This window comes from Gracilinanus agilis, chromosome X (assembly GCF_016433145.1).
Source record: "Gracilinanus agilis isolate LMUSP501 chromosome X, AgileGrace, whole genome shotgun sequence".
Taxonomy (NCBI): Eukaryota; Metazoa; Chordata; class Mammalia; order Didelphimorphia; family Didelphidae; genus Gracilinanus; species Gracilinanus agilis.
The window spans coordinates 78,518,233-78,532,168 of record NC_058136.1 but is presented as its reverse complement, the minus strand read 5'-3'; the positions used below and the strand labels follow the sequence as shown (position 1 = coordinate 78,532,168).

Sequence of the window (13,936 nt, the reverse complement as noted above, 5' to 3'; positions counted from 1 at the left end):
ATGAACAATCTGGCAATCTACATATTATGTCCTTTAACTCTTGCTACCAGCAAAGATAATAAAGGAGTGGTAAGATATGAGAAGATGGAGATATATAGATATATAGAGAGATATATATATACACACACACATATATATAATATACTATGAATTTGTCTAATGATTCTAGGATGGAATTTGAAATTTTTTGTACTTTTTCAGTTATATTCAATTGTTCATGACTCCATATAGTGTATTTCTGAGTGGTTTGCCATTTCCTGTTCCAATTAATTCTACAGATAAGGGAGAACTAAGGCAAACAGGATGATTTGGCCGGCTATGACTTTCCCAGAATCACAAAGTAGTTAACTGAGGCCAAATCTGAATTCAGGTCTTCTTGACACCAGGACGAACATTCTATCAACTGTACCACCAAATACCCACTTTGGAATGAGCATGTTTTTAAAGTAACAAAAATGTATACAGTACCACACCTATCAAACTACCAAAAAACTGTTTTAAATTCAATTAGAAGAACAAAAGGGCAAAAATATCAAGGGAACTAATAAAAAAATTATGAAGAATGATGGCTTAGCAGTACCAGATCCTAAAGTGTACTATAAAGCTATAATTATCAAAACTGCCTGGTACTGGCTAACAAACAGAAGAAGGGTGGATCAATGGAATAAACTAGAGGTAAATTATCTCAGCAATCTAATATTTGATAAACCCAAAGATCCCAGTTTTGGGGATAAGAACTCACTATTTTGACAAAAACTGCTGGGAAAATTGAAAAACAGTATGGCAAAGATTAGGTTTAGATCAATATCTCACATCATATACCAAGATGTGTCAAAATGGCACATGCTTTAAACTTAAAAGGGTGATTATAAGTAAATTAGGCAAATGTAGAACAGTTTAGCTATCAGATCTATGAAGAAGGGAAGAATTTAGGACCAAACAAGAAACAGAACATTACAAAATGTAAAATAATTTTGATAAATTAAAAAGGATTTGTAAAAACAAAATCAATGCAACCAAATTTAGAGGGAAAGCAACAAATTAGGGGAAAAAATCTGTATAATAAGATCTGATTTCACAAATACGTAAAGAACTAAGTCAAATTTATAAGAATCCAAGTCATTCCCCAGATGAAAAAAATCAAAGCTATCAATAATCATATAAAAAATGTTCTAAACCCCTCCTGATTAGAGAAATACAAATTAAAACAACTCTGAGGTACCTCCTCATACCCAAAGAAAAATAATAACTATTGGAGGGAATGTGGCAAAATTGGGACATTAATGTATTGCTAGTGGAGTTGTGAATTGATTCAACCAACTGGAAGGGGAATTTGAAATTATGCCCTCAAGGCTATAAAAGAATCTATATTTTCTGATTCAGCAACACCACAACTAGATCTATATCCCAAAGCAATTTTTTTAAATGACTAAAGACCTATTTGTACAAAAATATTTACAGCTGTGCTTTTTGTGGTGTCAAAAATTTAGAAATTAAAAGGATGTCTCTCATTTGGGGAACGGCTAACAAAGTGTTATATAGTGATGATGGAATTCTATTGTGCTATAATAAAGAATGACAAACAGGATGATTTCAAAAAGAACCAGGAGAACATTATATCACAGGACAATCAAATGTGATAGACTACAGCAATACAATGACCCAGAGGACAGTGCTGAGGGACTTATGGAAAAATGTAAGCCACCTCCAGAGAAAAAATGAGTGGAGTATAAATGCAGATGAAAACATATGATTTATCACTTGTTTATTTGAGTATATGATTTGGGGTTCTGGTTTTATAAGATTATTCACTTACAAAAATGAATGATATAGAGGGGGCAGCTGGGTAGCTCAGTGGATTGAGAGCCAAGCCTAGAGATGGGAGGTCCTAGGTTCAAATCCGGCCTCAGCCACTTCCCAGCTGTGTGACCCTGGGCAAGTCACTGGACCCCCATTGCCTACCCTTACCACTCTTCCACCTATAAGTCAATACACAGAAGTTAAGGGTTTAAAAAAAAAATTAAAAAAAAAAAAGAATGATATAGAAATGCAAAATTTGATAATACAAGTATATCCCAGATTGAATTGCTTGTCAGCTACAGGAGTGGGGAAGCAAGAAACGAAGAAAACAACCTGAAACATAACTTTGGAAAATTTATGTGGAAATTTGATGTTAAAATAAAATAAAGACAAAACATTAAAAAGTAAAAGTAACAAAAATGCCTAAATTTGACTCTCAAAAAAGGTGGATTGAGATTAAACGGACAGTAATCCAGAAGGCATTTTAGTGGTTACTTCAATGAAAGTGAAGTTCCAAAAGGGTAAACATCCAGAATTCTCAAGGAAATCAAAAACAGGAAAAAAAGTTCTCATATTCACTTGTACTTTTTACAGTAGCAAAACAATGAAAGTATAAACCAATAAATTGGGAAATGACTAAATGACAATTTCATATGATGAATCAAGTCATAAATGAAAATTTTGAAGTAATCAGAGGGTGAGAGAAACTTTGCCAAAAAGTTAAATATGTAAAACAAATTTTAACAATATGTATATGAAACAGAACTTAAATGCTGAATAATTATAACAAAGTTAGAGATGTTATCTCAAAATCTGACTCCTGAAGAAGTTCAGGATAAAGAATATAGAAGAGAGACATTGATCCAGAAGGCATTTTATTGGATATTTAAGTCAATTACCTGTTTTTATCAATAGAAACTTAAGTCTAAAAAGGGTAAATAGGGGTAGCAAATTATAACATACTATGCTTGTGAGAAATAATTAATTCTTAGCATTCTATTTTATTAAACTTGAAATGCCAAGTAAAAGAGGTTTTTTTTATACTTCCCCAAAGTGTGATTTGGATATGCACGTTTTCCTTTTTTTTTTTTTTTTTTAATTTTTATTGATAGCTTTTGGGTTTGTTTTTTTAAACCATTATCTTTCCCATCTTAGATTCAATAGTATATACTGGTTCCAAGGCAAAAGAGCAATAAGTAAACAATGGTGGTTAAGTGATTTACCCAGGGTCACACAAGTAGGAAGTGTATGAGGCCAAATTTGAATACAGGACCTCCTGTCACTAGGTCTGGCTCTCAAACACCACTGAAGCACCCAGTTGCCCCCATAAACAGCCTCTTAAAAAAATAAATTAATTTGACCATACTTGGGTTATTTTAGTAATTTACCTATAGACCAAAAACAGATAAATGTCACAAGTAGCTTTTCAGATTACTTTGCATATTACAGAAATACATACTTTAGAAATGTCATCTTTTGGGAAAATTCCCAGAATTTCTTATCTTTAAACTAATAGAACCTAAATTTTCACATTTAACTGCATCCCTTCTTTACTTTAAATCACATAACAAAATAGGCAAGTACTTACTTCATAATATATTTGGCTCTATCAATTGTTTGGGCTTTAGCTTTTATTAAATGTGGATGACTATTATAAGTTTCATTCTTCCACTGGCCATATAAACGATACCTTAAAAAGGAAAGAAGAGAAACAGTCATAATTCGTATAACATGCATACAAAACCTGACATTTAGAAAAGTAAATTTAAAAATGTAAAAAATGCTTTGAATTTTACCTGTACTGATAAGGAAATGTTTTGAACATTCCCCAAAGTTCTTCAGACATACAAGCATTACAGTCCATCAAAGTAAGAGATGGAAGAAGGACCTGGTCAGTAATACTAAGCAAACAACTAAATAAAATCTCCTAGGAAAGAAAAATTTAGACACATTTAATACATGGTAGTCAAATAATTATTAATCTTTACAATATCAATAAAAGCTACACTGTTAGTTTATAATTACTGAGAAGGCTGAGGATGATAGGCTGCTTGAACTTTTAAGATCTAAATTGCAAACCATGTCAATATAGCACAATATAATTTGCCCCCTGAAAATGCTGGAGGTGGAAAGGTAGTAGAAATTGGGAAAAACCAACAGGCTACCTAAGAAAGGGAAAACAGTTGAGGCAAGTCAATCAGTAATGGAATTAGGCACATGAGTAGCCCCTTGTACTTCCAACTTCAATGAGAAAAGAGTTCCACTCTCACCAGACAGACATATGTTTAAATATTACATATGCATAACACGTAACTGAATATAACCTACTCTTTTCTATCTTCTCTATCTTCTTATACCTTACTCCCCAAGACATACTCTTTCATTCACTGGCAATGGCCTTCTAGCTGCTCTACAAACAAGACCCTGGTGTATCCTTGCTATGCACTACGACTACGAAGCTCTTCTTACTCTCTCCTCCTAGCTTCTCTACCTCTTTTCAAGTTCTTGACTAAAATCCCATTTTCTAAAAGAAGTCTTTCCTGATCCCTCTTAATTCCAGTAACTTACTTCTGTTGATTGTTCCCAAAAAGAAAGAATTAGAAGAAGCAGATAGGAGCTTTCTGATGTCTCAGATTGTGAGTTCAAGAGCGCAGGCATAGTCTTTTATCTCTTTTTTGTATTCCCAGAATTTAACATAATGGCCCACACAAAAATGTTTATTGTCTATCCCTAGGGACTAGCATACTGTTTGGAACAAAATAGGTGCTTAATAAGTACTTGACTGAAAAAGTTACATATTTTAGGAATACAACTTGCTATAATGTCATATGATTCTATAAGGCATATAAAAATAATATGCTTATATTTAATGAAACCCTTTATGTGTAAAACAATAATTGTTAATAATTATAAAACCAAATTGTTATATATCAAAGAATTAAAAAGTATGTCATGTCATTTGAATGACACAAAAACTCTGTGACATAAATGCTGCTAGCACAACTGTCCTATTTTTACAAATAAGGAAAATGAAAAAAGAGGTATTTCTGGTTCAGTCAAAAAGAAATAGGTATGGGGGCAGCTGGGTAGCTCAGTGGATTGAGAGTCAGACCTAGAGACGGGAGGTCCTAGGTTCAAACCTGGCCTCAGACACTTCCCAGCTATGTGACCCTGGGCAAGTCACTTGACCCCCATTGCCCACCCTTGCCACTCTTCCACCTAGAAGCCAACACACAAAAGTTAAGGGTTTAAAAAAAAAAATAGGTATGAGGCACAATTTGAATGCAAGCCTTTCTGAACATAACTTAAATACTCTAAAATAAACATTTTTTATTTCTTATATGCTATTTTATTTCAGTAAATATAGACAATAGGCTTCTTTTCATATTATGTTTACAATGTAATTAAAAATGATACTTTTATTGCCAATATGCTTACCATCTTCTCTTTATCTTCTTCATTACTTCCATCAGACTGAAACTAGAAAATAGACAAATATTAAACTATAAATAATGTGCAAATAAGCTCATATAATAAAACATTTAAACATGTTCATTTAAAATGTAATTATAAACATTATACAGGGGCATGGTTTTTTTTGGTAGCTGGATGTTTTTTTGGTTTTTTTTTTAAATACTAAGAGCAAAAGAGCTTGGATTTGTGCTTTAATTTGAGATGGTTTGCCTATTTTTAGCCATTTGGCCTTGTTCTCCTGAAAGCTTATCAAATTGGTTCAGTCATCCTATCAGCTCAGCTCTATGCAAGTTATAATTCAAGCTTAAACAACTGGCCAACTTTAGCATGGATTGTGCATCAAATATCCAGTCAGATATAAAGCATGAAAAATATGGAAATAGGCACTGCATGACAGCACTGCTACAACTTTTATCAGACTATTTACTTCTTCTATGAGAGCAGACAAGAGTAAGAGAGAGAATCTGAATCACAAAATATAAGAAAATATTTATTTAAAAGTTTCTACATGTAATAGAAAAAAATGTTAAGGTAGAAAGAAAAAAATGCAATATACCATGTAACTTTTTTAAAAGAGGAAGGGTTGTAAAGAATTCCTACAATATTCCAATGGTTTGGTGTTGGGGAGACAAGTACAATCAATGAAGCAATTGCTATTTGTATAAAACTACTAAAAAGTTGATCTGCATGGGAGAAATTATAGCTAACTCAAAGCTATGTATCTATTTTTTGTATCTATCACTCAATCTAATTATATATAACAAATACTATAATGACAGAAAATTTTGAGTGAAACTGTGTTATATGTAATATACAAATCATACTTACCTCCTTCATAAATGCTTTTCCTAAGCGTACCACTTTTGCAAATAAAATAGCATCATGAGAAAGATTAGGACCAAGATGAGAGAGCATACTGAATACTTGTTCTCTTAAGTCTTCAAAATTCTCTACTTGCTTTGGTGCTCTTTTGTTTTCCAAAAAAATAATTGATTTTTTTTTAGCAGCTAAAGGTATTCCAAGTCTAAAAAATATAAGAAGAATATCTATAAATACCTTTGCCTATTTCCTAATTATTTCATATACAAATATGTAATATCATGGTGTGCTGGCAATCTCAAATTCAAGATAAGAATTTATAATAATTTACATGGCTTTTTCCTCACAATCTATGTATTAATTTTTGCCACAAAAGATGAGGGTAAAGAGAAATTCATGTAATAAAAGAACATATAGTAGAGATGTGGTAACAGTAAAATCCAAATAGTTAAATTATATGAACAGGTAACTTTAAGAGGAAAAAACCCAATATGAAATAATGCTATAATTCACAAATAACTGAAACAAGCTTACACACATCAGACTGATTAAGATAACAAAGAGTAAATGACAAATGCTAGCAGGGGTATGAGAAAACAAGTAAATAAAGTCCATCAACTAGAGAATGTCCTCCCATATATGAATACAGGTGTATCTTTCACATCATCATGGTTAGGGGCATGGCAAATCCATATAAAATTTTTTAGTCCTCCCTTCATACAAGAGAATAAATCTGTATTTTTTCTATTATGAAGTGTTTACAGAACCTTTTTGTAAAATATGGGGTAAATATTTACCTGTATTCTCTTCAAATGTCTTCAATTTAACAAATTTCTTATATTTTGTATTTTTAACGATACATACATCTTATGCATTTATGAGTTACTAAACTTTTAAAAATAGCTCCACATTTCTACTTTCATGTTCTTTTCACTAACTTGAACTTTTTGCTTATTTTAATTTAAAAAAAAAATGGATATGTTTATGCTATTAAAAGATAAAATACACTGATATTGTATAATACTCTTCATATATTTTATGCATTTCAGAGTTTCTAAACTTTTTCTGTGTGGTCTGCTGGCTTTTGCGTATTGTCTGCAGGTTCTGAAAAACTCCCAAAAAATTCCCATTTAAATTTCTCATGCCAACCCACAATAAAGCTCCTTGTCCTATAAGAAATGATGACAGAGATGGTTTCAAAGATGAGAAGACCTAAATGAACTGATGCAGCACCTGGAGAATAAATTATTTAATAACAAAAATATTTTTTTTAATCTTTTTTTTTTAAACCTTACCTTCCGTCTTAGAATCATGGTAAGAGCTAGGCAATTTTAATTTTGTGTTAAATGACTTACCCAGGGTCACACAGCTAGGAAGTGTCTGAGGTCAAATTTGAACCTAGGACCTCCCATTTCTAGGCCTGGCTCTCAAACCACTGACCCTAACCCAGCTTCCCCCTATGAAAAAATATTTTAATAAACCCAGGAATTTTGATTAACTCAATGACCAAATTCCAGAGCTCATGCTAAAATATGCTGCCCACCTCTTAACAGAGAGGTGATGGTTTAATGTTAGTGTTGGTGAAGTTTTAAATTGTAGTCTTTAAGTTTTATAAAGTGAAGTAAAATAATTAAAACAAATTATACAGTAACATTAAGACAAAATAATTATGATAAATTAATCAGCACAATGACCAATCACGATCCAAAGGAGTGACGATGAAGATACTAAGCTCAAGTATAACTAATGTCCAAAAAATGCTATTTTTTTTTGTATATTTGTTACAATTTGTCTCCAAATTGAGATTCCAATCATGATTCTCTTAAACTATTCCCATTCCCACTACTAGATGTCTGGATGACACTGACACTTCGAAAAATCTCTTCTTTGTGAGTCACTGTAAAAATTCCCATTTTGATAAATTGCCAGGAGTTCTACTTTTTAAGTTCCCATTTATGTTTTAGAAAATAAGGGATATGAGGGCAATTAGTTTTTTGAGGGTTTTTTTGGCTCATACTTACATTCCCGACATATGATAAAACCTGGTTGATTTAGTTTGAATGAGCTGTACAATATTTTAGCATCCAGTGCCCAAAAAGCAAAGAAAAACGAGGGAAAAAAGAATCACCTAAACATTTTCATTCACTTTCATCTTATTCTGTGTATAGAAGAGCTTATTTTATTTGATGTTAAGTTCAGAATTTTTTTAGAAAGGAAAGAAATTTAAAAATATAACACTTTTAAAACTGCTATTCACATTTGAGTTGTAAATGAAACTTTAAAAATAAAATAAATTTGTCTGAAACAATTTAGAATTTTCTTTACAAACCCCAAATTCCTTTAACAGAAAAATTAACAGGCTAAATTTTAACTTACCTTCGATATATAGGTTCAATAGTTACATGGATAAGCTGACAAAGGGCAAAAGCTATTGTCTTCTGTGTAGTAGCATAAAAGAGAGGCATCTGATCCATAATATTCTCAGCATGTTGCCAATCACCAATCTTTAATAATGCTTCCAATAAACCAAGTTTCTGGTTATCATGTGGCTAAAAAAAATCATAAGCAAAATACAAAATTAGATTTGGATCCCCTGTTCCCATTCTAAATAATTACTATTACTATAGCATCTATATTAGCACCCATTGTGTGCCAAGCACTGTATAGAGAAAATTCCAAAATTTTTTCATTTAATCCTCACCAATTGTGAGAAAGGTGCTATTTTAGATTCCATTTTAAAATTGAGGAAACTAAGCTAAAAGATAAAAGAAGGCTTACTTGAACTCAGGTCTTCTCAAAGCAGGCCCACTGTTTTGTAAACTCCCTCATGGTTAAAGGCCAATTAATAAAACTAGCCTCATCACTAATCATAATTGCTAATTGTTATGATAAAGATTAAATAAATTAATAAAAATTGTATTTTATTGAAAATATTTATTTTAGCAATGTGTGGAAGACCAAAATAATAAACCTCTTTGAAATATGATCTATGATTCTAAATTATTGTATTAAAATCTAAATCTCAACTAATGCATTTTCATAGAAATATATATAATTTTTGGTTAAATGACATTAATATTTATTTGATTCCATACCTGACAAAGAACTAGATATTTTTATCATGTGCTATACAAATAATAATTAAAATTTTAGAAAGATATTAGGAGTTTTAAACTCCACTAGTGTGAAACACTGCATATATTCAGATTTAATCTTTTAATATATTGATGGGTTTTGTTAACTCTCTTCTTCCTCTTACCTTTTTTTTTTCACAAATTACATTATTTGCTCTAAGTAATGGATCTCCAAAAGAGATAACTAAAAAGTGTTTAAGGAAAATTTTACAAAAGATATCAGTAAAAATTACTGTTAAAATTAAAAGTATTATTTCCACTTTACATTGAGAATTCTGAGAAAAGTATCTTTCAAATAACCAAATCAACTGCTCTTGATTAAAAAGAAAATATTCAAATAAAAATGCTCCAGAAAAACAAGATAATATAAACTAGAAATACAAATAAATCTTCAATGTTCTACCATTTTATTTAAGTATTTTTAGAAAATAAATCATTTTTGGAGAGTAAATCACTTAAAAATAAGTTGGGGGCAGCTGGGTAGCTCAGTGGATTGAGAGCCAGGCCTAGAGACAGGAGGTCCTAGGTTCAAATCCGGCCTCAGACACTTCCCAGCTGTGTGACCCTGGGCAAGTCACTTGACCTCCATTGCCTACCCTTACCAATCTTCCACCTATAAGTCAATACACAGAAGTCAAGGGTTTAAAATTTAAAAAAAAAAAAAAATAAGTCAGTTGCTGATTAAGAAAATCAGCACACATGAGCAAACTATTTTACTTTCACATCTTTTATAATGAAATAAAATGTAACAGATATAATGAAATGAAAGTTAACATCTCTATTGTTTTCAACCTATTATTAGCTTCCACAATTCTTTTATATTCTTCAAGACCAGCTTCACCTCATAGAAGAAGCTAAAAATAAGCAATGGCAGGCTTAGAGTCAAGAGAACCTCTCATTCTGAGTTCAAATTTGGCCACAAACACTGGCTATCTGACCATGGGCAAATCTATTTGCTGCAGTTCCCTCAACTGTAAAATAGAAGAAAACATCAAAACCACTCCAATATCTCTGCCAAATGAGATCACATGACTGAAACTGAACAACTTGCTTATTTAGACATTATTTCAAGTCAAGAACTATCCCTGCTAACTTTAAATAGTCAGAAAGCACTCACGATCATAGGTTTCCATAACCACCAAATGTACACCATAAAACCTAGAAACTCAAATAGCAGGCACATGTGTCCAAATCAGAAATTGTGCCCAATGTCTTCAATTCTTTGAAAATTTTAGAATGCACACTAAAGTCATTTCTGAAAAGACTCGCAAAAAGTTAGAAAGAGAACTGGTAATTAGATCAAAAGGCCAAATAATTAAAAAAGTTTTCTGATGCAGAAATACCACTTACAGATCTATATTCAAAAAAAAATTTTTTTAGGAAAAGGACCTACACACAAAAAAAATATTTATAGCACCTCTTTTTATGGTGGCATAGTACTAGAAATTATGAGATACCCATCAACTGGGGAATGGCTGAACAAGTAATAGTATATTATTGTTAGCAAACTCAAACAGAAACATATCTCTACTGGCTTCATGTTGAGTTTAAAAAAATCACAAATCTATGTTGTATTATATTTTTCTTTTTTATTTAATTAGCTATTTCCCAATTACATTGTTTAAAACTTTTACCCTCTGACTTAGAATTAATACAATTGGTTCTAAGTAAAAAAGGCAGTAAGGAATATGCAATGGATATTAAGTGACTTTCCAGTGACAAATCAGAAAGTGCCTGAAGCCAAATTTGAACCCAGAACCTCCTGTCTCTGAAAGAGGAAGAGATGATGATGAAAAAAAAGGTGCATCAATTAAAAAAATAAAATATACAAAGCTATTACTCTTTTTTTTACTGTACTAATTTTCAATTTAAATGTTAAAAAAAAAAATCTAACCTAAGAAGTCTATTAAATAGCTTAAGCATACTGAGAAACTTCCAGCAAAAAGGGTTTGTTTTTTTTCATTGTCTTGGCATACTTAAGCATATATTGACTCTCAATATGATTATCTTTTTCAAGAAAAAGTTTTTTGTATGAAGGCAGGTAGATGGGCAATGGATAAAGAAAGGACCACTTCAGTTCAAATCTGGCCGGAAGTCCCATCTGAGACTCTGAACAAAGTCATTTAACTTTTGTTTGCTCTAATTTACTCATCTATAAAATGAGGATAAAAATAGAACCTACCTCCCGGGACTATTGTGATGCTCAAATGAAATAATATGTGTAAGACACATACTATATAAATACTAAATAAGTATTTTGTTCCTCAAGTTTCATAATTTGCAAACAAGTAATATTTATACATCAGCAATATTCTTAACTTACATGTACATAAAGATCCTCTAAATCTGTAAGATTATGTTGTAGCAGTACTGCTGCAACTCTATACAAAGATGATGGAGTTTCTCCATTTGGATCCTAAAAATAAAGCAAAATAAAGAAAACAAGTAAAGAGACAAATATATTACTAATAATATCAAAACAACTGGTATTGAAATAAAAACCCAATAAATTTTTTTAAAATTTCAATGAAATTAACGAAGTCTTAACAGAAAGGAAATTACTAGCTATTAATAGGATAAATCTTTGAATACTATAAGTTCACCTACTGGTTATAGCAAAACTCAAAATCAATGCCATATTTGAAGTATACAGATGAGAAGATTAAAAAAATAAAAAAGATGATACTGTTTGCAATAATAACGACTCTAATCTGACACATTCAAATGTGACAAAAATATATGAAAGTAAAAATAAGAATAAAACAAAAAAATCTAGTCAGAATTTCTTAGAAGTTCAACTGCTACACAGAAGTTGTCTTAAGAAAGAAGGAAAGAAGCCAAAAGATTCTCCAAACCATAACAGTAATTTGGTCTCTGTTGAGAAGATGTAAGAGTTAAGGGCACACCAGAGTTAAGAGTAAAAGATCATTTGTTAGGGAGGAATAGACTGAAAAATTACAAACTACTGATGAAGTTGTAAAAGTAAAATATTTTGGAAAATAACTTGGACTTATGGAAAGTAAAATATCTACAACCTTTCTCTAAATGAATCTCCTATTAGGGAGATTTCTCCTATATACATAAAATATGTATAGCCTTCAGCATTAAAGAACTGGAACAAATTAAACAGCCACCTCAGTTTAGAAAATTCTAGTACATAAATTAAATACTGTGCTGCAAAAAACAAGATTTTTACTGGTAACCATGGAAAAACATAAAATAACATTGAATAAAATAAGGAGGGAAAAAACCAATATCCACGATGACCAAAACCTTGTAAACAAAAAACAAAAATGAATTCTAAAAATTATACAAAGTAGCAAGTAATAAACATGGCCACATAGAAAAACTCTGAGAAGACACTTCCCTAACTCCTTTGCAAAAATGAGCATGGGACTCATATTTTCAAAAGAACGTGAGCAGTTTTTCTGAAGTTTTTGTCCTCTTTTTATTCCCTTAAAAAAGGAGAACTAGAAAGAGGGGAAGCTAGGTAATATAGGGGCAAGTAGATAGCTCACTGAATGCAATACCAGGCCTAGCGTAAGGAGGATCTGGGTTGAAATTTGACCTCTCGCATTCCTAGCTGTAAGCCCTAAGAAAGTCTCTTAAAATTACCTAGCTTTTTTTAGCTATTTGACCCTGGGCAAGTCACTTAATCCCCATGGCCTAGCTCTTACTGCTCTTTTGACTTGGAACCACTATTACTTTCAAGGAACAGAAAAAAGGCCAATTTGGATTGATAATAAAGTTGAAGATAGAAAGTAATAGATAGAAAGTCTAATGAGGCCAGAAAGATAGAAAAAATGAGTTCATACTTAATCCTAACATTACATAGAGCCCCTATAGCTAGAAAAAAAAAAGCACCAATTGGATGCCTTCAAAATAAAGATGTTTGGAAAAGTTATGGGTTTAGGAAGAAAGATAATTATGTTCGAATTGTCTTAAAAGAAAACATGAGTTCACTGGTGACATGAGCAAGAAATAGAACTGGAATAAGTCAATTAAACTCATAACCAATTAAGTCACTGAAAGAGTAGTATAGAAAAAAAGGTGACAAATATGGAGTGAAAAGCTAATTTAACTGGCAAAGTATAATGAAAATCTAAATTAATCTTCATGTCAAATATAATCACATCTCTACTAGATCCAAAAACATTCAGGAGTTACATAAACATCTACTGTTGTTCAGTCATTTTTGTCATATCTTTAACTCCTCATGACCCATTTGGTCATCCTCCAGCTCATTTTCCAGATAAAGAAATGGAGGAAAACAAGAAGTGACTTCCAAGTTTTGAACCGAGCAAAATGAGTATTCTACCTCTGAGATAACCCAAATATCTATTAAATGAAGATCAAATTTCTTTTGTCTTTATTTATACTCTCTGATCTTCTAATGAAATTATATAATATTTATTATCTTGTTTTTCATTCATTCTTTTGTAATCCTAGGGAACTCTATGTACTTCTAAACAAAGGCTTAATTTTCTTTCAAAACATTTCCAACACCAATGAAAGCACAAGATCAAACAAAAAGCAAATTACTTTGGGGAAAAAAAAAAAAAAACAGGATTCAGGCTCCCCAAAGGAGGAGAATGTGTAAGGACAAGCAAAGCTAATGATTTCTTTGACCTTGCCTTCTCAAGGGGAACATAGGTCAGAAAAAGATTAGGAATTAAAAATAAAATAATTTTTGTATTGTGGTTGATACA

The 13,936-nt window shown here is 31.4% G+C and overlaps 1 protein-coding gene across 1 annotated transcript in view; it reads right to left on the bottom strand.

The window, feature by feature from the left end:
• The window catches only part of LOC123253802 (THO complex subunit 2-like), a 77,338-nt gene that overhangs the window by 42,429 nt on the left and 20,973 nt on the right, over positions 1 to 13,936 (bottom strand). The window contains 8 exon segments of the mRNA XM_044682938.1: positions 3,389 to 3,490; positions 3,597 to 3,727; positions 5,239 to 5,280; positions 6,103 to 6,298; positions 8,470 to 8,642; positions 8,716 to 8,752; positions 10,020 to 10,081; positions 11,551 to 11,643. Of these exon segments, the coding sequence (XP_044538873.1) occupies positions 3,389 to 3,490; positions 3,597 to 3,727; positions 5,239 to 5,280; positions 6,103 to 6,298; positions 8,470 to 8,642; positions 8,716 to 8,752; positions 10,020 to 10,081; positions 11,551 to 11,643 (836 nt within the window).